Genomic DNA, 26,342 nt, shown 5'->3' with positions numbered 1-26,342 from the left:
AAGCAGCCTTGCTAAGTCCACCTTTGCACCTTTTTCTTTCTAATTTTTTTTGACAGGGCATGGGGGAGGAGGGATAGCTAGTTGAGAGAGCTACAGTGAGGAAACTCTAGTAAAGCCTGGAGTCCTTCAATTTTCTTGCTTCCATTCAGACAGGATTAGTGACTGAAGATGGGACACAAAGTTCAGCCATCTTTTTGGCCAGCAATGTCTTCCTTGATTTGAGTGAAGATGGGAGGGAGGAAATCCTACAATACTGGGTTTTTTCCACTTATATGAAAGGACAAAGAACTACTGGAGTACATTTTTAGCAGCTTTGTTCTGCTCACCATTACAGGTTGCAGAAACTTCTGTCTTCCCTAAAATGTCTAGATGAAGTCAACTCTTGTATAGATCAGCTTCTACTGCACAGGAAGTTCCTCAGGGTAACTGGCTAAGTGCTTTCCTCCCCTTAGAGTTGTGTCATGGGAAGACCTTGCTGGGTGCTCATCTTGTTTCCTCTCTTGTACAGGTGTAAATGTACACCATTAAGGAGTGAGGAGTGTCATTTTGATGTCATTAATCACCTTCTGTTCAAATGAGATCAGGTCTTAAAAGAAAATGAAGCAGATGAGAGCAAAATTAGGTCATGACTGAACTACTGCTGGTCAGCTTCAGGAAACATATATACTGATCACATGTAATTTATGCACTTTGAATTTATTAAATATGAATACTAATGCTACAGCAATTCTAGGCTCTCTTACTTCAGATTCAGACTACACTAATTCAGGACATCCTATTTGGACAATCCTCTACCAGACACCCATCCAAAATTGTAAATCAGTGAAGAACATGAAACTCGTTTACAGAAAGGTATTGAAGAAAGGTATTGAAGCTCTGTATCTGGGCTAGAGATACTTTAGATGATGGTTTTAGACTACACTGTGAGCTATAATCTCCAAGCACTTACTGATACCATCAAAAAAACCCCCACTTAACAGTGACATATATGTTTCCTTTGTTGAGAGGAAAGTATTTTCTGATAGCATATTAAGTGTTAGCACACTTCCTCCTTTGGTTCAATAGAGCATGAATTTGTTGATTTTCAGAGTACATTGCTGAACTCCTTTTTAGGAGAGAATTTGACAAAGAGGAAGTATGAAGAATGTGCAAAAGCTAAGCCTTATGTGGGGCTAAAATAATTTTGTATAGCTAATTGGATTTATAATTGATATTTCCACTTTCCATGGCTGCAAAACCACTTCAGGTCAGAAATTCATGCTACAAATTAATGTGATATTTAGGCAGCGAGATGCTCAATATTTTACACCATACCAGAAAAAGTTAAATACATTTTCTTGCACTGTTTTAAGTGGGTTTTGTTTAAAAAAAAAACAATGTAAAATGTAAAACTACAATAAACAGTATATATCTAAAATATAACGTGTATATAACTTATGTGACCACGTACTGCCATACACTTCCCAAAGCAAATACGAGACCGAAGATATTAGTATAGCAAAATTCCAAGTTTCTTTCTCTGAGATCCCTTTGCTTTTCCTGTCTTTCTGACATTCACGAATACAAACACGAAGCTGAACATGGGTTTGAGCAGATGGGTGGATACGACTCTCCTGCTGCAGCAGTAAGGCTTGCAAGGAAAAAGAAGTGAAACCACCCCATCACTTCTGCAGACCGCATTCTTGGAGGACTTCTACTTGGCAGTGCTGTTCTGGCTCAGCTGGCAATGCTCTGCACAATTAAAGAAATGCCCTTATGACTTAACACAATGAAACAATGAAAGTTTAGTTGATGGGTTATATACGCTAGAAGTCTATATAATTCATGAGTGGTATGGATAGAGCAAAACTGACCAAAGGAAGGGAAACACACTGCACTTAAAAAAAATAATAAAAGAACACCACACCACACTGCACCTCATCCTCAAGTACCCTACAAAATTAGTAACATTTTGCAGCAGTTGTTGTACACCAAAGCCTAATAAATCCCTGAGTTTGAAGTAACACTTCAACATCACTCAGACCATACCATCTACCTTGTGAAGTCTCAACTTCATTGAAAACCAGTAGTTAATGAAACAGTAAGCTGATGCATCTTTTCTAGTATTTTTTCTGTGTGGTGTAACTGCCAAAAACAAGCACACGTTTGCTGTAAAGCAACTGGTTTTCTAACCTACAGCTAGGGAGGAGGAAGGAGTGGGAGTAAGCAGAAGCACAACACAGAAGAGGGTATATGAAAGCATCAAGCCAAAGAGGTTAAATGTCTGGCAAACAGTGGCTCCTTGTTTTGACCTACATAGCAGCCAACATTAAAAAGAAGAAGAAAAGAAAAGAACAAAACCAAAAAAACAGTTTAAAATCCTCTTACGGTTGGTTATCTCACAGTAGTGCACACAGCACGGTAGTTTCCCCAGCAGCACTCTCAGGGCAGCTGCTGGTAAAGCTCTCCTCCACAGTGGTTTCAGTTCAGCTTTCTTACAGGAATCTGAGACTTCCCAACCCACACCCATCCCTACCAGACCCTGTGACGCACATGGGGCTCAGAAGACTTCCCTAAGATCTCCACAGGCCCATATGCCATCTCTCACAGATAATGACTCTCACCATTATGAAGTAGCAACAAAAGTAGCAGAAAAATGCACTCTCACTCAGCAGGAATATGGCTGGGCAGCAGGAGCCGTGCTCTGAAAGGCTTTTGTTTTGCAAGGGAACCTGTCAAAGTCCTCATCCTCTGATTCAGCCCTAGGATTAGTTCCAGAAAATTCACTCTCTTGGTTTATCTTTTTTTTTTTTGGGGGGGGGGTGGGGGTGTGCGTGTGTTTCTTTTAGATTTGTTGCAACAACATTTTACAGCTGCCTGCACCACACGACTCCCTTCTCTGTAGACATCAGCTTCAGGACCTCTGATGGGATTCATGCTGAAGCGTGATGGGAAAACAGGAGCAGAAAGTCTGATTAAAACCAGTTCTTTACTCTTTAGCACAGCACTGACTCCAACGGAACATCACTGTAAATGCTATCTACCGCATGTGGGACTAACACTATAAGCACGCAACTATTTAAAAAAACATAAAATTAAACTGCTCGTATTTAACAAAAGCTAAAAAACCCTCCTCATTCTCATCCCATATTCTGAACAGACCAAGTATCTTTAACTGAATCTAAACAAGAGCTAACTAAAGTACTTCAGGATTCACAGAAACAAAAGCTCTATAGCTTGTATTGCAATTTTGCTTGTAAGAAGAAACTATAAATAGGCACAAGCAGAGATTCCTGTTTCCTATGGGATAAGCCATCATTGCTACCTGCCCAAAACTAGTATCTAAGCACCAGCATCTGTGCTCCCACTACACAGTAAGAAAATGCTTTCTCTGTATTTCTAGCTGAGTTCAAAATGGTTCCAGTCACCCGCAGGGGAAGCGAGCATGCCACCCCACAGCTCTCCTACTCCACGCCACTGTTTTCCAGTAGCATCTTACCTTTTTTCTTCTTTGGTTGTTCAAATTCTGGAGTCTCTGGTGATTCAGCATAGGGGTCTGGGGCTTGGTGAACTTCCACCACCTCGGGGATCCCATCAAGCGTGACTGACACATGTGTAATAGGAGCCACCATATCATCATCATCAGTTGCACCAAACATCGTTGCTTAAGGGAAACAGACAATAGGAATATTTTTACACAGCCACAAGGACATTTAAAAGTTTGTTGGGTTTTTTTTGTGTTTAGCTTTTTGGGTTGGTTTTTTGGTTTTTTTGGTTTTTTTGTTTTTTTTTTTAACAGCAAAACTTTAAACACAGAATAAAGTAAAACTATGGCACTTAAGGCCTTCATGGGAGAGAAGGCTAGTTCATAACAGAATATATGCACCAACAACATTTTACACACGCAGGAGCACTATTAAAATAAAATAATTTAATAATACAACCCACTCTTCTAAAAAGCACAATTATTCGGTGATCACACATTTTAATTCATATTTAAGGCAATCTACAGATGTATGTATTCTTTTAACTTGGCAATATAAACAGACTAAACAAAACACTGCAATCTAAACACCCCGACTTCATTCATACCTTGCCTCTGTAAATTTTGATTCTTACCTTAACTGTTCAACTTGACACGGCAATGAAATCCTTCATTGCAATACAACACTGGATTTCTGATATCCAAACTGTGTAAGTAAAGGCTACCTGGAAGCAAAATAATCTTACCTATTCCATGCAACCATGCTGCACTGAACCCCTCCTTCTTTCACAAATAAACAAGGCAAATATAGATTAGATTTGCTTTCATAAAAAACTTACTTATTCTTTTTTCATCCAACATAGGACCAGGGGAGTCCATATTGAGAAGTGCTTCAGCAGCCTCAATTGTTTCCATTGTTTCATCTCCATTATGACAAGATGCTTCAACTAAAAGCAAGAGAGAAAAATTAATTCTTAACAAGCTACAAACTGGACTTAAAACTTAACACAATATTTATTCTTATTTAATTTCTAGAAAAAAAGAAGTGGAAAACACGGTCTTCCACTAGATGAGTAGTAACAGGTTAGCTGCGGAGAAAATGAACACTGCAAAAATTTATTTAATACACTACTTTTTTCAGACTGTCTGTATTATAAAAAAGAAACCCAAAACCAACACAAACACTTCATTTCTGCCTCATCTTTCTAACCATTCTCTCTGCTTATCAAGCACATGCAATAACACACAACACCCATGAACCCTAAGAAATATCACTACCACAAACAATATTCCAAACAGTATCCTTTAAAAAAAATCCAATATTGCAAATTTCTTCTTATGGTGGTCCAAAGGAAGTGAATCCCATAATTAAGAGATGCTCACCAAAAATATCCTGTCATTTAGCCTGGAGTACGGATAAGAAAACATTCCATGACTTCTATGACCTAAACTATGAATCCTAAACTATTTAAATACATGGGAATTACAGGTAGGGCTAACAGTGCAGGCTCCAGGAAAACACTGGAAAGCAAACGTAAAACACAAAAAGCAATACAGGGTGGCTGGCAAAATTTGAAAAAAGTTTGACTACTAGACAATTTCTCATCAATTTCACGAGGGTGAGGGTGGTCATTAGACAAATCCAAAGCTCTTGAACGTTAATATATAATGAAGGTCATCTGAAGCTACACATTAAAAAAAATCCCCAAAAGTATCATTTTGCATAATAATGTCTGTCCAAGAAGATAATATTGCTTTGACTGGAGGAGTAGCTTACAAGAGAAATTTTTTGAAAGTAATTGTAATGACAAGTAAATTAGATGATAGTTCCAGCACCTGGTACCATAAACCTTTAGAACTATTTAACACATTCTTTTAGAAATTCCTCTTTCTTAGATGGAAATGCACGGGGCCAGGCTTCCTTATCCTTTGACAGGAATTTGAAGCTACATTGTGGAACTCACTTGCACCTATCTAAGCAGTACAAAGGGCTGCATCAGTATTCCCCTCCCAAGGACACTAATGAACCTCAGTTACTTTCTCGGTCTGGTAATGAGTCAGCTTTCACACCCCCCCTCCCTGTTTAGCTTTGAGGAATTTTGGGTGGGGCAGTCACCAAAGAAAAAGAAAGAAAGAAAGAAAAAAAAGAAAGGAGACACACTGACACAGCTAGCAAAAATGCACCATAAAGCACAACACTATTAGAACACTTCTTCGCTTAAAACCAAAAGATTTATGCCAGAATTTCTGTACCTAAAAAAAAATAATAATCTAACTATCACGGTAACAACAAAGCGCTCAGCTCACTAGCACTAAACAATCATACAACTAAAAAAAACAACCAACCAAAAAACCCCAAAACAGTTTCACCCCAAATGTTTACAGTTTCAGCAATCGTATCATTAGGAGATGGCAAAGATGAATGCAGATATTCTTGCATCAGCCTCACCTCCTCCATCCAGCTGTGATTTACAGGCAGCACATGGAGCTCAGGAGAAAGCCTCCTTACCTTCTAGATTTTTTCTTGACCTTAGTCCTACCATGTCCCAAGCATCAGAGGCCCAGGCTAAGACATAATAAAGTAGATGGGTGTTGGGAACACCTGACCAACACAGCAACTCACCCTGTTGTCTACAGGGCCCCACCCCATGTCTTGCACAGACATTCAGACAGTTAAGGCTCCATGCCTTCTGGCTGACATCTTCAAAAAAGTTTAAGAAATTAGAAGCACAGAGCTGGAGAGGAGGACAGCATGAGAAGAAAAGGGGAGGTAGTGAGTATGGACTAAGGTCCTAGCTTGGGAGGCCATAAAGCAAGATGAGACAGCAAACCGCTGATGCTTTTGTTGTGCAGCTTCAGGCTCTGGAGCTCAGCATCAGCCCCAGAAGTCAAACAGTATCCCTAAGGAATGCCTGCCCAGCTCAGGAGACTGAACCAAGTGCAGCCCACGCAGTCTGCAGGCATGCTCCCGCTTGGCCTGGCACTGCTGACTTGACTGCTTCTGATTCTAAGCTTTATCTGGATGGGAACTTTCCCTATCATCTACCAGCATAACGAAGACCACAATAAGGACGTCACTAATTACAGACACATAGCACCGCCAAAGCCATCTGTCATCAGTTCTGACGTTGTTGAAATGGACAGGAAGGTAACCTGCCATGATCCAGCTCAGCCAAAGCTATTGAGCGGGGCTGGTTTACGCTGCCACATACAATTTAAAAGCCAGCAGTGCTACCCCCTGGCTCTTGGTGCTGCGGGCAAGGAGGAGGGTGCAGCTTCTGTATGCTTTTCACCTGGTAAGAGCTGTATGAGGAGCAAACCTGCCCGCTTGCTTTCATGCACTGAGGTGACGGAGCAGAGTCAATTCTTCACTCTGAATAATGGCAGGCGAGGCAGAGGTCACCAGCCTTACATCACTGTGGCTAGAAGTCGACCATTCATATCCAGGACTAATGAAAGGAACTTAGAATAGTCATATAAATTAACATAAACATAGAAATTAATATAATCTGATGCTCACAAAAAACATTAGGAGTGCCAACTATCTATCTATCCACAGACACAGAACGACAACAATAAGTTTCTTAACCACATTAATGCTTTTACTAACACCCTTCAAGCCTCTTAGAAGATGACTTCACAAGGTGGTTTGAGCCAAATTAGTATTTGCCTGTTGCTGAAAAAACAAGGGCTGTGGTTCTTCCTCCCATCTCTGGCCCTGGTTCATGATCCAAACTCCTGTCACCTAACACAAGCCAGGCTTCATATTATTTGATCATGCAGCAAGACAATTCAGCTTTATAAAATGGCTGAAAAGAACTTTTAAGTGTATTCCTGGATTAGCAAGTTGAATTACAAGAACATAAGAGCTAACACAAACAAGGTGTGGGGCACCACAGAGGAGATGGAGCAGCACTTCCCTGTCCCACTAGCAGCAAGATGCGAATTCACATCACCCAGCTTGAGAAAGTGCTCTGAGATAACCAATTCAACCACCAAAGGCAAGCTGGTGTCTGTTATTTTAGTTTCTCTCTTAACATTGCAGAAAAGTATTCTAACCACTGGCATTTATGATGCAGTCACAAACTTAACAACTGGGATGAAACGCATTATTTGTTACACTTTGGAAAAATTAGAGCCAAAAGAATGGTGGTGATGCAGGCAATTTCTGAGAACCATCAGATTTCAAATGTTATCTTAAATAGGTAGACACTTCTTTAAAAAAAAAAAAAAAAAAAAAAAGAGGTAAATATGAGTTAAAAAACAGCGTGAGGAGCGGAGCGGAGGAGCAAAGAAAGGGCGGGAAGAGCGGAGCGAGGAGCAAAGAAAGGGCGGGAAGAGCGGGGCGAGGAGCAAAAAAAGGGCGGGAAGAGCGGGGCGAGGAGCAAAAAAAGGGCGGGAAGAGCGGGGCGAGGAGCAAAAAAAGGGCGGGAAGAGCGGGGCGAGGAGCAAAAAAAGGGCGGGAAGAGCGGAGCGGAGGAGCAAAGAAAGGGCGGGAAGAGCGGGGCGAGGAGCAAAGAAAGGGCGGGAAGAGCGGGGCGAGGAGCAAAGAAAGGGCGGGAAGAGCGGGGCGAGGAGCAAAGAAAGGGCGGGAAGAGCGGGGCGAGGAGCAAAAAAAGGGCGGGAAGAGCGGGGCGAGGAGCAAAAAAAGGGCGGGAAGAGCGGGGCGAGGAGCAAAAAAAGGGGCGGGAAGAGCGGGGGCGAGGAGCAAAAAAAAGGGCGGGAAGAGCGGAGCGAGGAGCAAAAAAGGGCGGGAAGAGCGGAGCGAGGAGCAAAAAAAGGGCGGGAAGAGCGGAGCGAGGAGCAAAAAAAGGGCGGGAAGAGCGGAGCGAGGAGCAAAAAAAGGGCGGGAAGAGCGGAGCGAGGAGCAAAAAAAGGGCGGGAAGAGCGGAGCGAGGAGCAAAAAAAGGGCGGGAAGAGCGGAGCGAGGAGCAAAAAAAGGGCGGGAAGAGCGGGGCGAGGAGCAAAAAAAGGGCGGGAAGAGCGGGGCGAGGAGCAAAAAAAGGGCGGGAAGAGCGGGGCGAGGAGCAAAAAAAGGGCGGGAAGAGCGGGGCGAGGAGCAAAAAAAAGGGCGGGAAGAGCGGAGCGAGGAGCAAAAAAAGGGCGGGAAGAGCGGAGCGAGGAGCAAAAAAAGGGCGGGAAGAGCGGAGCGAGGAGCAAAAAAAGGGCGGGAAGAGCGGGGCGAGGAGCAAAAAAAGGGCGGGAAGAGCGGGGCGAGGAGCAAAAAAAGGGCGGGAAGAGCGGGGCGAGGAGCAAAAAAAGGGCGGGAAGAGCGGGGCGAGGAGCAAAAAAAGGGCGGGAAAGAGCGGGGCGAGGAGCAAAAAAAAGGGCGGGAAGAGCGGGGCGAGGAGCAAAAAAAGGGCGGGAAGAGCGGGGCGAGGAGCAAAAAAAGGGCGGGAAGAGCGGAGCGAGGAGCAAAAAAAGGGCGGGAAGAGCGGAGCGAGGAGCAAAAAAAGGGCGGGAAGAGCGGAGCGAGGAGCAAAAAAGGGCGGGAAGAGCGGAGCGAGGAGCAAAAAAAGGGCGGGAAGAGCGGAGCGAGGAGCAAAAAAAGGGCGGGAAGAGCGGAGCGAGGAGCAAAAAAAGGGCGGGAAGAGCGGAGCGAGGAGCAAAAAAAGGGCGGGAAGAGCGGAGCGAGGAGCAAAAAAAGGGCGGGAAGAGCGGAGCGAGGAGCAAAAAAAGGGCGGGAAGAGCGGAGCGAGGAGCAAAAAAAGGGCGGGAAGAGCGGAGCGAGGAGCAAAAAAAGGGCGGGAAGAGCGGAGCGAGGAGCAAAAAAAGGGCGGGAAGAGCGGAGCGAGGAGCAAAAAAAGGGCGGGAAGAGCGGAGCGAGGAGCAAAAAAAGGGCGGGAAGAGCGGAGCGAGGAGCAAAAAAAGGGCGGGAAGAGCGGAGCGAGGAGCAAAAAAAGGGCGGGAAGAGCGGAGCGAGGAGCAAAAAAAGGGGCGGGAAGAGCGGAGCGAGGAGCAAAAAAAGGGCGGGAAGAGCGGAGCGAGGAGCAAAAAAAGGGCGGGAAGAGCGGAGCGGAGGAGCAAAAAAAGGGCGGGAAGAGCGGAGCGGAGGAGCAAAGAAAGGGCGGGAAGAGCGGGGCGAGGAGCAAAGAAAGGGCGGGAAGAGCGGGGCGAGGAGCAAAAAAAGGGCGGGAAGAGCGGGGCGAGGAGCAAAAAAAGGGCGGGAAGAGCGGGGGCGAGGAGCAAAAAAGGGCGGGAAGAGCGGGGGCGAGGAGCAAAAAAAGGGCGGGAAGAGCGGGGCGAGGAGCAAAAAAAGGGCGGGAAGAGCGGGGCGAGGAGCAAAAAAAGGGCGGGAAGAGCGGAGCGGAGGAGCAAAGAAAGGGCGGGAAGAGCGGAGCGGAGGAGCAAAGAAAGGGCGGGAAGAGCGGGGCGAGGAGCAAAAAAAGGGCGGGAAGAGCGGGGCGAGGAGCAAAAAAAGGGCGGGAAGAGCGGAGCGAGGAGCAAAAAAAGGGCGGGAAGAGCGGGGCGAGGAGCAAAAAAAGGGCGGGAAGAGCGGGGCGAGGAGCAAAAAAAGGGCGGGAAGAGCGGGGCGAGGAGCAAAAAAAGGGCGGGAAGAGCGGAGCGAGGAGCAAAAAAAGGGCGGGAAGAGCGGAGCGAGGAGCAAAAAAAGGGCGGGAAGAGCGGAGCGAGGAGCAAAAAAAGGGCGGGAAGAGCGGAGCGAGGAGCAAAAAAAGGGCGGGAAGAGCGGAGCGAGGAGCAAAAAAAGGGCGGGAAGAGCGGAGCGAGGAGCAAAAAAAGGGCGGGAAGAGCGGAGCGAGGAGCAAAAAAAGGGCGGGAAGAGCGGAGCGAGGAGCAAAAAAAGGGCGGGAAGAGCGGAGCGAGGAGCAAAAAAAGGGCGGGAAGAGCGGAGCGAGGAGCAAAAAAAGGGCGGGAAGAGCGGAGCGAGGAGCAAAAAAAGGGCGGGAAGAGCGGAGCGAGGAGCAAAAAAAGGGCGGGAAGAGCGGAGCGAGGAGCAAAAAAAGGGCGGGAAGAGCGGAGCGAGGAGCAAAAAAAGGGCGGGAAGAGCGGAGCGAGGAGCAAAAAAAGGGCGGGAAGAGCGGAGCGAGGAGCAAAAAAAGGGCGGGAAGAGCGGAGCGAGGAGCAAAAAAAGGGCGGGAAGAGCGGAGCGAGGAGCAAAAAAAGGGCGGGAAGAGCGGAGCGAGGAGCAAAAAAAGGGGCGGGAAGAGCGGAGCGAGGAGCAAAAAAAGGGCGGGAAGAGCGGAGCGAGGAGCAAAAAAAGGGCGGGAAGAGCGGAGCGAGGAGCAAAAAAAGGGCGGGAAGAGCGGAGCGAGGAGCAAAAAAAGGGCGGGAAGAGCGGAGCGAGGAGCAAAAAAAAGGGCGGGAAGAGCGGAGCGAGGGAGCAAAAAAAGGGCGGGAAGAGCGGAGCGAGGAGCAAAAAAAAGGGCGGGAAGAGCGGAGCGAGGAGCAAAAAAAAGGGCGGGAAGAGCGGAGCGAGGAGCAAAAAAAGGGCGGGAAGAGCGGAGCGAGGAGCAAAAAAAGGGCGGGAAGAGCGGAGCGAGGAGCAAAAAAAGGGCGGGAAGAGCGGAGCGAGGAGCAAAAAAAGGGCGGGAAGAGCGGAGCGAGGAGCAAAAAAAGGGCGGGAAGAGCGGAGCGAGGAGCAAAAAAAGGGCGGGAAGAGCGGAGCGAGGAGCAAAAAAAGGGCGGGAAGAGCGGAGCGAGGAGCAAAAAAAGGGCGGGAAGAGCGGAGCGGAGGAGCAAAAAAAGGGCGGGAAGAGCGGAGCGGAGGAGCAAAGAAAGGGCGGGAAGAGCGGGGCGAGGAGCAAAGAAAGGGCGGGAAGAGCGGGGCGAGGAGCAAAAAAAGGGCGGGAAGAGCGGGGCGAGGAGCAAAAAAAGGGCGGGAAGAGCGGGGCGAGGAGCAAAAAAAGGGCGGGAAGAGCGGGACGAGGAGCAAAAAAAGGGCGGGGAAGAGCGGGGCGAGGAGCAAAAAAAGGGCGGGAAGAGCGGGGCGAGGAGCAAAAAAGGGCGGGAAGAGCGGGGCGAGGAGCAAAAAAAGGGCGGGAAGAGCGGAGCGGAGGAGCAAAGAAAGGGCGGGAAGAGCGGAGCGGAGGAGCAAAGAAAGGGCGGGAAGAGCGGGGCGAGGAGCAAAAAAAGGGCGGGAAGAGCGGGGCGAGGAGCAAAAAAAGGGCGGGAAGAGCGGGGCGAGGAGCAAAAAAAGGGCGGGAAGAGCGGGGCGAGGAGCAAAAAAAGGGCGGGAAGAGCGGGGCGAGGAGCAAAAAAAGGGCGGGAAGAGCGGGGCGAGGAGCAAAAAAGGGCGGGAAGAGCGGAGCGAGGAGCAAAAAAAGGGCGGGAAGAGCGGAGCGAGGAGCAAAAAAAGGGCGGGAAGAGCGGAGCGAGGAGCAAAAAAAAGGGCGGGAAGAGCGGAGCGAGGAGCAAAAAAAGGGCGGGAAGAGCGGAGCGAGGAGCAAAAAAAAGGGCGGGAAGAGCGGAGCGAGGAGCAAAAAAAGGGCGGGAAGAGCGGAGCGAGGAGCAAAAAAAGGGCGGGAAGAGCGGAGCGAGGAGCAAAAAAAAGGGCGGGAAGAGCGGAGCGAGGAGCAAAAAAAGGGCGGGAAGAGCGGAGCGAGGAGCAAAAAAAGGGCGGGAAGAGCGGAGCGAGGAGCAAAAAAAGGGCGGGAAGAGCGGGGCGAGGAGCAAAAAAAGGGCGGGAAGAGCGGGGCGAGGAGCAAAAAAAGGGCGGGAAGAGCGGAGCGAGGAGCAAAAAAAGGGCGGGAAGAGCGGAGCGAGGAGCAAAAAAAGGGCGGGAAGAGCGGAGCGAGGAGCAAAAAAAAGGGCGGGAAGAGCGGAGCGAGGAGCAAAAAAAGGGCGGGAAGAGCGGAGCGAGGAGCAAAAAAAGGGCGGGAAGAGCGGAGCGAGGAGCAAAAAAAGGGCGGGAAGAGCGGAGCGAGGAGCAAAAAAAGGGCGGGAAGAGCGGAGCGAGGAGCAAAAAAAGGGCGGGAAGAGCGGAGCGAGGAGCAAAAAAAGGGCGGGAAGAGCGGAGCGAGGAGCAAAAAAGGGCGGGAAGAGCGGAGCGAGGAGCAAAAAGGGCGGGAGAGGAGCGAGGAACAAAAGAGCGGGAGAGGAGCGAGGAACAAAAGAGGCGGGAGAGGAGCGAGGAACATTAGAGCGGGTGAGGAGCGAGAAAAAAAAGAGCGGGAAAGGAGCGAGGAAAAAAAAGAGTGGGAAAGGAGCGAGGATAAAAAAAAAACACGGGAAAGGAGCGAGGAAAAAAATGGCGGGAAAGGAAAAAAGGGAGGCAAAAGTCAGGGAGGAGACAGAAAAAAAGAAGGGGAGGGAAAGGGAAAACCGCACTGAAAAGTAACTTCATTTCTTTCCCAGGGTACTCTGCAAGTTCTTGTTTATCTGAGCAAGCCACAAATGTAAGCCTCTGTACCTGCACGTCAATACCAGCCCAGATACTGCGAATCCAGGTTTGCTATGAATCAGCACTCACTGTTAGGTCGAGGCTTGCCCAAACACAGCTTTCTGTTCTTCTCACCTGGTGGAGAAATAAACTATGCCTCACGCTGGAAGCTCCCCACCTCAGTCCAAAGTCCTGCTTTCCCTACTCCTGCGTAGCACCCTTTTGAAAGCTTTACGCTGCTTTTGGTGATCCCATCCTGCTCCCATTGCTTCCCCGGTGGTCAGCTGCCCCCCAAGAGTAGACCACAGGAGTCATTGCCCAGGCCAAGATAAGGGCTGTGCTTGTCACAGCTGTGTTTAAATTCACTGCTGGTTTTACTATAGACAAAACCAGGGACTGCAGAGCCTCAAAATAACAACGGAAGAAATCTAATGTTGCTAAAAGTAGAAAGAGATCCGCTAAACTTGGGCAGAGCCCCCTTTTGCAGAGTAGCTGGCTGTTAAATTTAGGTGATTGCTTTTTAGTGTCAGCTCTATGCTGATTGTTAACTACCACTGGAACACTGAGTTTAAGAATAGCTATTTCAAGAGATCTACACAACACCCTTCATTTTCTTAAGTAAGGCTTTAAAATTTGTAAAGAAAACTATCTCATTGGGGAGCTACATGAAAAAACCCTCACTCTTTTTAACCAGATGCTACCTGCAGCAGTGAATAATTTCTTTACAAAGTAACTGAAACAGTACTTGTTAGGTTTTTTTTACAACTGGCATCTTGTCAAATCAAAATCCTCATGGGTTAACACTACAAAGTTCAGTTTCCACCTAACTACTCTTTTGGATTTCTTTGTAACATCACAAATTATCACCGAAGATGCTGGGTTTGTGCAGGGCTGCAGCACCTCACGTGTCTTTGCCTGCGTTCTTCTACCTGACCCACTTGGCTTGTGCCACAAACACTAGAGTTTCACCAAACATACAAGCCAAATGCTACTGTGCTTCGAAATGTTGTAAAGTAACTTCTGAACTGGTTGTTTAGCACCATTATCGATCTATAAATATGCACACTTCCATGCTCCCTATTCAGACTAGGGCACAGGGCATCTAAGCACGAATTTTCTCTCTCCTCTCTCGGTGCTGCTGCTTCCCTGATCCCATGAAAACAACACCAGAACAGGTGAAGCACAAAATGGCTGAGTTTGATTAACTGTTATTTTTCTAAATTAAACCGGCCAGACATGGCAAACTTAAAATAAAAAATAATTAATAACAACTTTTTTTTCCCAGGAAGTTATATAATCCAATTAGTTCCTCCTCCTTATGCACCTTATAACCATAATCAGTCACATTAATAAGTTATATAAAGCGTAGCAAACTGTACCATCTGACGAGTTGGTCTAGAATTTATTCTGCACAAAACATTATCCTCTGTATTTTTCAGAAAACCCCCCCCACAATTCAACATTCCCTTTAGAGATAAAACTTCAAAGCCAAATGCTCCAATTTATTTTGTTAATCACCTTTTACTACATGATGGTTAACCATTTAAAATCCCATAATATTGGCAAGAAACTGACTATATAAATTGCCATCCCAGCTTTTCTAGGGATAAGTGCTTTTAAAGTGGAGGGTGGTGATAAGGCAGGTCTGCCTATTCGTTACAAAAAAACTACAGCATGAGCATTATTGTAACTAAAAAGCTGGTTGTTAGCCATGTTTCAAGCAGGGCTTCTTCATGTGAAACAGATGTTCTTACAGTTTTCTGCAGGTTATAATTTATACTAGAGGTAAGTAATCACTGATGTGCAATAGCTGTGCCTTTGAAGGGCTGAAGCTACATCCTATAGATGGAAAAACCTACTAGCATCAATCATTCTGCAGACAGATCCCTAAAATGTGATTGCTTCAGTTTCAGGAGATCTGCTAACTTCTCTTAGTTTAGGAGAAAAGAGAAGCTTAATGTATGACAGAGAGATAAAACAGTACTGAAGAACTGGTAACTTAAAAAAACCCAAATCCTGCATATTAAGCAGACATGTCTCAGCGATGTTTTGTCACAAATTATGGCGGTTTCAGTTTCGTTTTGCTGTGAACTTCAGTCTTATAAATATTTTCATATGGAATTAGTACAGTCTGTATAATGTCTGATCCTCTCTCAAAAGCATAGCATAGAAGTGACTGAAAAGACTGGTACAGATTTCAAAGAAGCAAAACAACACATTTCACTGCTGAGACCAAACACCCCATGAAAAAAATATCAAGAAGGGTACTTCAAAGGAGGGAGGGGAAAAAAAAGGCAGTTGAAAAATAGAGTAGGTGGGAAATTTCAGTTATGATTAGTCCCATTTCAAAGGCAGCCTACGGCAAGTCATGATGCTTGAACTGGGTCTCTTCCACAGCAGCCTGGCAGCTCAAGTGGGCAGCTGCAGCCACAGTCGATGCCTGCCTGCAGCAGGCAGGGAGGTGACAGGGGGCTCCTTCCCCAGCATCCTCTCCTCACCTCCTGTGGGGTGCCTTCACACCCCTGGGCCCCCAGATTCTGCCCACTTGTGTCAGACTGACAGAAACCATGGACTGAGCCAGTGCCACCTGCCTTGCATCCTGAGCAGGAGCTTTCACCAGCAGTACTGGTCCCTGCCTGGCCTGGGTTCATACGCTTTCCCTTCCAAGGAAACCCACAGTATGCACAGTAACTGCTAGGATGGAGACTGTGAAACAGATAATTAGTTAACACCTCGTTCACAACAATAATCCCTGCAAAGTGGCAGCTCTGGTTTTCTAAGGACTTTGCCTTTAAAGAAAACCAGATTGCTTGAACCACAATGGATGATGGGAACAATACTGTACTTGTCTGCCTCCAAAGTATCCCAGAAACCCTTGGACACCATTGGTTACAAGGATTACATATTTTCAGTCTCTGGCAGCAATTTGCAAACCCTTCCCATGTGACCAGCAACAAAAGAAGTGTTAACAAGAGCATTCACAAAAGTGGAGTTTCACAATTACTCATGCAAGTAAAAATTCACACACAATATATTACAGTTAACATGGACTTACAAAAATGATCTGCTACGCAAAAATTCACACAGCCGCGTTAAGTGGTGCTTAAGTAACACACTGAGGAAATGCCAGTTGCAGTGTGAATAATTAACATGAATAGCAAATGAACAGTTGGCAAGAGGTCTCAACCTGAAATAAAGTATGTAAAATCTTCTTGAATAATCAGCTAACTTACTTGTATGGTCACAGTCTGTTCACAGATAATTCACTACTAAGAAAAAAAAAAAAGGTGCCATTTTTATCAGATAAAACCACTTACTGAGAACTGCTCATGTCAATTTACTCTGTGAACCTCATGTCAAGTTTGTTGAGTTTTCGTTTTGCTATTGGTGGTAAAAGATTGTATCAGAGTACGCCTTTGGAAATAATGTCAAAAGCATTACTGAAACCAGCAAGCTATCTCCAGCCCTGGAGACAGTCCAGGTGTGAAGCCTAATGGCTGAGGGAAGATGCAGAAACAGATCCTCTCTCTGGGAAGTATCTATCCCACCTTTCAGACTTGTTCTGCAAAAATATTTCTAATATGTGCATTCAGTGAGGGTTTTTTTTTTTTTTTAAATGTGACTTAATGTTTGAGCTTTCCTCTTGAGAGCTGTCTTCTCTTTGGGGTTACATTTTCTAAGAGAATTTACACAGAACGTATGTATTTTAGGCTTTAATCATTATTAGAAATCCAAGATTAATTCTATGCTGAGCATACTTACACCAGGAAGTCATGCTAATGTGCACATTTTATGGCTAACTATACTCTCAGGAAGCTAAAAGCAGCACATCTACTCAAGTTGCCCATTCCTGCTGTTTGGTTTATGTATGTTTATTTATTTGGTTTATGTATGTTTACTTAGGTACACACCAACCATTAAAGAAGAACAAACAAATCCTATGCAAATACTAGCAAAGAAAAATCTTGTTGGTACTCTGAGCAGGACTCTATCTTAATCTCTGTTGATGGATGAAGCTCTTTACCATTATCAGCTGTGCATCTGGGATTGCAAGCCACCTGCAGCATTAATGACATTTTCTGTGTCTTGTACAGAATTAACAGCATTCAATACTACTATAATTTTGTTTCCTGTTGGTTTTTTGTCATTAAGCCTTTCTCTACCATTAGCCACAGCCACCTTGGTGCAAAACCATGGCACAGAAATATTTTTATTGCCAACCTGTGAGGGTGATATCATCATCTTCTATGATTTGCTCTTCTGCGACGTCCAGAGAGCTCTCAGTGATCATGTCACTAGGTTCATCCACGCAGGTTAAGCCAGAGTAGTTATGTAGGATGTCTGCACTAGGAACATGCTCCACAATGACAGCAGGGAATATAGACGGATCACCAAGCTGGGGCATAGAAAAAAGAAAATTAAAATAATGGTAGTTAGACTACATCCAACCTAAACACTTACTGATTAATATGTCAACAGACCTATATTACATCATTTGAATATTAGGCCATCAGGATGGAGTACCAAAAAATGGGATGACTTCTAGCACATAAAACCATACAGCAGCAGTGTCCCACTATGAGCCAGAGGCTGAATATCACTGTAGTATCTAATGTATTTACTCCATTAGGTAATACCAGACTCCCATGACATTATTTTGCAGCATAAAAGCTGACAATACGGAGGAGTGGCACAGCACATGCTAAACTCTGCCGGCAATAATAGTGGGCAAGCCACTTGCTGCAAGCATCTTACATCTTTTGCTCTTCCCATCAATCTGGGGGTGGAAGAGTCCCCTGGATATCAGGACTGCATGAAGAACTCACAGGTACCGAGTCCCGCATGGGGGGCTGCTAGTTAAGATCACTGTTTTAGGGGACACTTGATACAAGGGCAAGGGGTGTAATAGGGAGTGAGCTTGATATTATAATTCCTATGGCTTTAGTCACTTGACACTACTTCCACCCTGCTTTCCTTCCTAAGTCAGCTTTCTGACATCACCCTTCTGTCTCAATAGCTATTTTGCATTAGATACAGAAGAAAAGAGGCAGCTGGGAAAAGAGAAATCTAGCTGATCAGTAATATAACAAGAGCACACTCTCTGAAAAGGCATCCATTCAATAGTAAGAAGTTTTCAGAAAATACTGTTTACTACAGACACAATATTTTACAAAGTGAGTCTTTTAAAATGTCATTTGCAGGAAGAAAGTCATAGCTGATGATAACAGAGCAGGCTCAGAGAAAGCCTAGTGTAACTACGTTTTTCTCACTATAAAAATAAACAAAGTTATGAATGTGGCAAGCTTAAAAACAAGAAAACACAGGACAAAGTTGCTAAAACATGTTTCTGAGAAAACCAATATACGTACATCTGGTCCCACCCTCCATAGAAGAGCACAGACATGCAAGATCAAGCACTTTTTTTTTTTTTTTAACCACAGAAGAAAAAAGCCCCAACCACATGATTATGAACTTGCTTAGGGATTACTCATGTCTCACAGCCTTGCCACTACGCACACTGCCACCAATGGAAAATGGTACCGGAGCTACTGGCCCAACACAAACAGCTATGGGAGTAAGCCTCTCCTAGGGAAGAGTCTGGAACCTAAGTACAGAAAACAGAAACTGCAATTAGAAGTTTTAAAAGGCTGCAAACATCACTTCAAATTGCTCTGTGTTTTCTGAAGCATGTCTCAGCAACAACTGTGGTAAAGGGCAATCAGGAAAAAAGGAAGAATTAAGAAACAAAACTAGTATTTTCATGGGCTTCTATCATGGACAGTCTGCTAAACAAAAAATGCCAACAAAATGAAAAGCAAACAACCCCAACAAATAACCTACCTACTCTACCAAACAGAAGATGCAAAATAGAGTAACATGGTAGGAGATCCGTAACAATGAGCAAAGGGCAGATCAGTTAAAGCCCTCTTGTGCAATCACATTGCCAGATGATGGACATACACAGAGTCAAGCAATGGGACAGCTTCTGCCCCACACATTTGTGGCCACATCTGTCCAAGTTTGCATTGTGCCAAGGCTGAGAAATCAGGCACCATTGGTGGTCAAGAGGTCCCTGCTGTTCCTCAGAAAGAATCGTGTTCACATTGTGCATCCTGTTTGTTTACTAACACCAACATTCCTGATCTTATTTGCCTCCAGGCAAGAACAAACAAATAGATTTGATTAAACAAAAGCCGTATCAATAAAAAAGATAAAGCACTGTAAAGAGGAAAATACAATAAAATACTGTATGCATTTAAAACAAGTTTTATTTTCAACAATATGTTCCACAAATTAGAAGGAAGATTACAGCCTCATTACTGAGATAAAATTCATGCTCTAAAAATAGTTTAAATACCTCCATTTCAGTAATATGCCACAGCATATAACTTTTAGGATGTAAGATGCAAGTAATCAGTCTTGTCATCCTGCTCCAGTTCATAGAGACTACGGGTGAAGTTCATCTCACCTAACTTCAGACAGCTGTGATACAGACAGTTGGACTTGAGCTAGGAACCGCAGGTTTCCTTCAGAACCAAAAGAGAGAGAGGGGTATTTCTAGGGCACAATTTCCCTGCCCAGTTTTAGGCTCCTGTGCTACGACAGGATGAATCATACCCTAAAAATGTCTATTCCTCTCTGTTGACTATAAATGGTGGAGGCATTGGAGTGTCTATTGCTGACGTAGGCATCCATCTCCTACATGCTCATCTGCAAATGGCCAGCTTACTCCCTGACATGTCTTCGAAGCGAGGTGCTCCTTCCTCCCTGCTTCTGCCATTGTACCAGCTTGATAGCTGCAGCATCTGCAGCAGTGTATCAAGTTGCCTGTGCTAAGGACAAGCCTCACCTTAGCTTCTTCTGAATAAAAAAAAAATCACTCTGGCTCAGCATCATCCTTCTCTAATGACTGACAATCACATAATTGACTTGGCCTCTGAGAGGCAAAAACACTGCTGTTACTTTTTAGTGGGGGCAAGTCATAAAAAACTGTTTCAGAATAATAAATGAAACACAGATAAACCCAACTGATTGTTACACGTTTTCAGCTCGGTTTCTCAAAGCCCTGTTTATATTACACCCTTCTTGTCACTCTGCTATGAAACTTAATTACAAAACAGGCTTCATCGCTGACTGAAATGCTTCCCGTGGTAATAAACAGTGCTGCTGTCATACATTTCAGCAGCACTTGGTTTGATCCATACGATCAGATACGATCTGCTCTACAAGGTTAAACTGTATTTTGACCATGTCTAGAAGCAACCATCCTATACACACATACTCTGGCACAGTAACCATGTCTGTCTACAGGCAGAGAAACTCCCATGGCATGGGAATACCTGGGCACTTGAACTCCGTGCCAGACTGTCCAAGGCGCTTGCTGACACACTGTGCTTCCGAAAGACAAGAGACAAACACAAAAGCATTCACTTGTGGTAAAACACTTTAAATGTGGTTTTCTTTAAATTAATAACAGTTTTGAACTGGAAGAGTCAGAGTATATTCACACTTATTGTAGCCTTTTATTTTAAAACCATTGTTACACCTGCTTCCAACTTACACTTTACGGAGATGTAAGATACGGATTTTCTTTCCTGTCACAGCTGTGAAAAGGAAAGGCTGGACCAAATAAATAATACACTGTCAGAGAGAAAAGCATTCACACTACTTCAAACAAATTTAATCTGAAATTATTCTTGTGGAAACAGTCATCACTTTTTTGTACAGTATTTGCAACTGGTTATGATTTCATTAACAAGCACTTAATTCAGTTTTAAAAGCTACTGTTAATATATGCTGATGTACATATGACTGTTTTGAGAGGTAAAATCTCACCTCAGTACTTCTACAATGTCCCTGATTCCATTGAAAGCACCTGAATCCCAGTGGAGAGCCAACATAAAGCTTCCTGTAGTTCTGCTGTTGTAAGACACAGGAATAACTTTGTATGCATTTAGAACTGCAGAAGAGCCCATGTTTACTATTGCTCCCTTTGATGCTAGTGTGTAATGAGAATTACACACAGGGAAAACATTAAATTAAAGACTAGAGAGTGGTGCTTCCATTAAGACAAATTAAATTGCCTCTCAAATAGCAAGATCACAAAATAATTTATTTCTAATACAAAGGTGGTTCTACATGCACTAACAAACAGGAAGTGTGTAAAGCATCCCAAAATTAAAAAAAAAACTCCCAAATTTAAGTGTCAGCGATAATTTTCAAGAAATCAATACAAAAATCCATAGAAGAACAATTTGTGTATTTTTTCCTTTTGCCTATTTCTGCTACTTCATCTTTCTCACGCAAAATATAGTTAAAATATGACACCCTAGCTCTGCCAAAGCTTTGGTTTGACTTCAACACATCTCCCACGTCTGCTGGACACATAAAGGAGTTGAGCTACTGCTGAAATCTTCCCAAGACTCAGACAACAAATTCCTCACTGTAGTTTACCTACAAACCAGTCCTGTAGGCCAACCTTTAATCATTCGGAGGAGTGCAAAGCTTCAGACAGATGCTGCTTTCCATGGAAGGTCCCATGAGCACGTCCCTGAAAGTATCGGTGATGCTCCATGACCCCCTGAAAACTGAACTCTGCCCTCCTCTGGGGGCCAAAGGCAGCAAACTTCCCTCCTGCTCTCAAATTCTTCTTGGGTGTTTCACATGCTGACAAGGTGCTTCTTTCTCTTCTCTGAGAATTTTCTTACCAGCTGTCACCAACTGACAGAAGATCAAAATACCATCCTGGTTGTTGAAATGGAAAATAAGGAAGGGGACTTCTGCTCTGGAAGTAGTGCCTTCTCATCCTATAAGTCCTCTAATGAAGAAAACTTGTCCCAGGAATATGGCAACTATGTTCTAACTGGTGTGGAATAAATTTTGTGAGAGTGATGGGTAGGAAGAAAGGCATGTAATAGGTAGGAGCAGGGAAAAGCTACAGGGGGGGCAGGGAGGGCACAGGGAAGAGAAAGAAACCTCAGTGAAAAAACCCTGTCTTTTTAACAGAGCAATAGAATTCAGACTTGCAAGTCCAATTCAGTTGGCCATTTATTTTTAAAACAAAACCTAAAAAAACCTAGGCAAAGTGAACTTAGTGACTAGAAAATGGAATTAATTTTTTTCTTGTTGAAGGTTCCTGCGCCAACAGCAGAGGCAGCCTCTTTCTTGACTTTAAAGGTGTTCCTGTGGCCAGCATCTGGGAAGTTACGAAGTTTCAGAGAGGGGTGCTGGAAGCAATTAAATACTGCTTGCTTTTCTGGGGAGACAATCTCATTATGGACCTTACAATGATTTCCTCAAAGTCTTCATAAAACTGCAAGTCGACAAGGGGAGCACTTCAGCAGGAGTTGGAAATAGCCAAAAAACATGGATCTTGGCCTTGGCTGAGTGACTTGACCTGTTGGCACAGAGCAGTCATGCCGGGGACCACGCCAGCAATGTAATGTTTGCAATGATTCTGCATGTGCCCGGCACCATTTAAAACTTCCTAGTACAGATCCAGCCTCTGTGGCTGCTTTTATTCAGCTTTTGAAATTAAGAATGTCCTGATCAAATACCACATTAACTGTAAGTTCACGAAGGACTAAATCAAAAGACATTGAGAGAAGAAGCTGCAGACTTGAAGAAAAGCAGTTTCAGGCAGCAGGACCGACTATGTGTGCAGTCTCTCTCACTCTCACTCTGACCTGGGTGGGGGAAGGGCAGAGATGGCAGAGAGGGAGAGAAAGCAAACCCTCATTTAACCAGGATCTCTGACATGTAGCAGCATGTAGCAGGTTACCAGCAGCATTAATGTAAGCCACTTATTCCTTTCTCAAAATTACAAGGATATTTTCACCCCATTTCTTCCTCACCATACATGCACAATGTGATAAATGAACCCTCCAAGAAAAATAAAAAAAAATAAAAAATGCCACCTTATTTTCTGACCTCAAAAGGATACGGCTGATAAAAGAGACACTTTCCCATTCACACAGAGCTACATGACAGAGTCCCTCCCATTAGCATCTGCCACTGGCTGAATGCTTACATTTGCAAATAGACTGTTCATAATTTACGGTTGTTTAACTAAGCCTTTAAAAAAAAAAAAAAGCCATGAATTATGACTTCCCTGAAATACTGAGTGTAGCTGCCATCTAGACCCTGAACCTCTCCTCCCTGCAGGTGTTCCATGTCCTGACAGCTCTTGGCACACCAGGGCTCCAGGCAAAGCTTTGACAAGAAGAAAAGTACCAAAGTTCTTGCAATGCCAGCTTTTGGGGGCATCATAAAATTATTTATCTAAAGATCAGTTGAATGACACCTGTGTATAAATGTCACCTTTTCTATACTGATAAAGCTCAAAATATACGTTTGAGCAACACAGAGCACTTCCAGAGCTAAAATTCTTGCAACGTACACAAATCATGTAATTCACCCCTAAACACAGCTCATCTATCCAGAATTTCAAAACTTCAGGAGTAGCAATAGATTTTATATTGTAACAAGCAGATCAACCAGGTATAAGCAATTAGCAATCTTTTTGGGTTAATGCTATACTGGAAATCCTTGTTCAACTAAATCTTGCTCTACCTTCCCACACCTTCCCCTACACAGGACTCCTTTTCTACAAGTGAGTATTTAAGATCTACCTTCATGCAGCCAGCCAGCTAGCTACCTGCACCTTTGGTATCTGAACTAAGTCAACTCAGCAATTTGAGAGAAGCTTGTATCCAACTGTTTGCAGTGATAGACCTTCTGCTATGCACCCTCTCTCTGGTCTTTCATATCTTTGATTTCCTGTATGCTACAGGACACCTTCTTTCCTTAGGCTTCACCTGGTGTAGGATTCATTGGAGTTATGAGATAAATGATAAGGCTGAGTTTGCTCTGGAGCTGCAGAAAGCTCTGTTTAGGGAGGGTTTACTGCCCTGTTCAGTGCCCTCTAGTATTTTTGAAGTTTTTCAGGTGAGCATCTGAAGAAATTTCAAGAAGCAGAACACATAGCTAAACTGAACAAAAGCACGTTTGCTTGCACTACCCCTTCCAGAAACCACACTGAAGTAGCCCTCCCATCTCAATTCTCCCCTCTCCCATAGGCTTGTAAAGTAAAGCCAGCGATGAAGAACAAACAGAGGTAATAAACAAGGCTCATTTTCAGCTATGTTTGTGCAATTCCCATATCTAAATCCCCAGGCTACCACAAGCTCTGGAAAAATACAGGGAAGGAAGTTACATTACTAGTTCCACCCAAAACTGAGTTAGCACTTTAGACAGACAACACTCAGTTCATTGAAATGATCACATGACTCTGACACCAGAAGCAGGCCACTAACCCAGCCAGATACCAGGCCACACAAACAAACAGACACAAGATTATAAAGCCAAAAGTATTTTTGAAAGAGGAGCACAAATGCTTTTCACATTCACAGAAAGAAGAACAGTTTGTCATGGTACTTCTCAGTCTTTTAAGAAGTGCCTCTCCACAGTACCCAGACACCTGATTTCTTGTTAAATTCAAAACCCTACTATTAACCGCCACCTATATAGGAGCTGCCTAATTTTTACAGCAGGAATCCTTTACTGAAGCCTCAGGACTCACAGGATGTGGTTTAGATAATCAACACCTAACTGAGAGCCTGCTCAGATAGAAACAGACGTATTTTCCCTGCAGTGTGAAAGAAACCAATTTAAATTACTTTGAAGCTTATTTCTGAATAGCCAGCATACAGTAATACAATTTAGAAACCAATCTGCAAAAAGCAGCCAGCGGGTACCTACTGCTCCCGCTAGTCATCTGTAGTATGACCGTTACTTTAATTCAGAATTTTATCCTAGCACTCAGGGAAGTTAAAACTACTGTCAAATACCAGAATGTGGGGAATTCTGCATCACAAATAGACGGATTCTACTGGTACAAATCAGCAACACAGGAAAAACATTTTCAGAGGAGGATGTCTCTGCAATACTGCAGAAGCTGTAACATTTCAACCAATTTCTGTTCTGCCCGTGCAAGTTACAGGAAGCAACAGGAAGCTTTTGAAACAGCACAAAGATGTGCTGCAACAATAATGACCTCAGTGTTTGCTGTTTTGTGTTTTACACCATATATTTTTCTTATGTTTTCATAATACTCCTAGCACCAACTTGTATGAATATGGTTTCTTACACTGTCCCATCATACCTGCTGCTCATCCTCCATGACGTTGCTGGCAAATTCAAACACAAGTTCATTCTGCTGTACAACTGCTGCCATAATAACGCATTCCCAGGTCTCAGCTCCACATATGAAGAAAAATGTTCTCAAATGTGAAAGAACGGAGAGAGTTACTGAAGACCAGCTGGGCAGAAAGGCAGGATCATAAAATGAATCAAGTAGCAGTGTTCGTAATTCTTAGAACATCGGTGTTCCCAGGTTCTTCTCTTCTCAAAGGGAAACAAACCAAGCGAAATCCTTTCCTGAGTTGTTCTTCCCACCTCGATAGCCTTTATGACTGTGGAGGGAAAAAATAGAAAAGTTCTAATTAAGAAATGATTGCTTTAGCTATATGAAATAGTAGCAGTCACAAAAAAGCTTGCTCCAAACTGTAACTCGGACTTCCAAGGAAGTTGAGACACCTTTGTATCTTCAGAGGTATTACTTTTGCTGATACACACATGCAAATTTTTCATTCCCTTAAACATAAAACTGTTTCAGAAAATAATACATCAGTTTCAAGGTGTTTCACATTAAAAACATGAAACTAAGCAAAAGTTACAAAAGTTAAAAAAAGAAAATCCATCTTTTCATTTGATTCTTTAAAGTATACTCAAAAGTAAAAATACAAAACCCAGACTGACCTAGCGAGCTGTAGAATATCTCAAGTATATCACCTTTCTTCTTTACACATCGTTCGAATTTACCAAAGTTGTTATTTTGCAAGTAAAATGCTCTAGATCTTGATTCCCACAGCATCAAACAGATGAATCCAGTAAATAAATTCTTTGTACAATGCAGAGAGTCCCCGAGGTTCTACATGAAGCGAACTTTCAGCTTCTTGTTAAAAATGCACTGTAAACGTATCCTTATCTCTATCACAGGCTCACAAGCAGCCGGAAGGAAACAGCACTGACCACATCATGGCAAATTAGAACAGGAAAAAAAACCTGCACAGTACAATAACAAAGAAAAAAATAATATCCCAAGCTATGGAATGTAGAGAGCTTCACTGGAGGGATGAGTGCCTACAGCTCCCACATTTTCATTTACTTATCAGCACAACAGGTAAAAGAGGTTAACATGAGTTTACAAAGAGGTATGCTGTATCACTTCTGAGGAAAAAGACAAGCATAAAATGTAATCTTTTTACATAACTAAAGTGACCAATATATTGATAAAAAAGTCTGCTGTTTCAAAAGAGTTAACAGAAACAGGTGTCTAAAATCAGAAACCTAAGGGGGTATGACGATGGCTAGGAATTTAAATCCATATGTTTTTAAGGAAGTGAAACGTGTGGTGCCTAGCATTTTGACAAAAAATTTTTAAACTGCCTTTGATTAAAGGGCTGCTGTGACAGAAGA

General features: G+C 44.0%; 1 protein-coding gene across 6 annotated transcripts in view; it reads right to left on the bottom strand.

Annotated features, from left to right (window-relative positions):
* ELF1 (E74 like ETS transcription factor 1) overlaps positions 1-26,342 on the bottom strand; it is a 96,964-nt gene that overhangs the window by 21,187 nt on the left and 49,435 nt on the right. For 4 of the 6 annotated variants that reach the window (XM_040583994.1, XM_040583998.1, XM_040583995.1 and 1 more), the window contains 4 exons: positions 24,967-25,276; positions 17,025-17,199; positions 4,303-4,410; positions 3,479-3,643 (listed from right to left, as the gene is read on the bottom strand). In XM_040583994.1, coding sequence (XP_040439928.1) covers positions 3,479-3,643; positions 4,303-4,410; positions 17,025-17,199; positions 24,967-25,038 — 520 coding nt within the window. In that variant the 5' untranslated portion in view covers positions 25,039-25,276. Of the gene's footprint in view, positions 1-3,478; positions 3,644-4,302; positions 4,411-17,024; positions 17,200-19,161; positions 19,331-24,966; positions 25,277-25,622; positions 25,980-26,342 lie in introns of those variants that run through there. The other 2 variants (XM_040583996.1, XM_040583993.1) reach the window with 2 other exon arrangements.

The sequence above is a fragment of the Falco naumanni genome, chromosome 2, assembly GCF_017639655.2.
Source record: "Falco naumanni isolate bFalNau1 chromosome 2, bFalNau1.pat, whole genome shotgun sequence".
Taxonomy (NCBI): Eukaryota; Metazoa; Chordata; class Aves; order Falconiformes; family Falconidae; genus Falco; species Falco naumanni.
The sequence above is the reverse complement of the archived record's forward strand: the minus strand, read 5'-3'. Positions and strand labels throughout refer to the sequence as shown.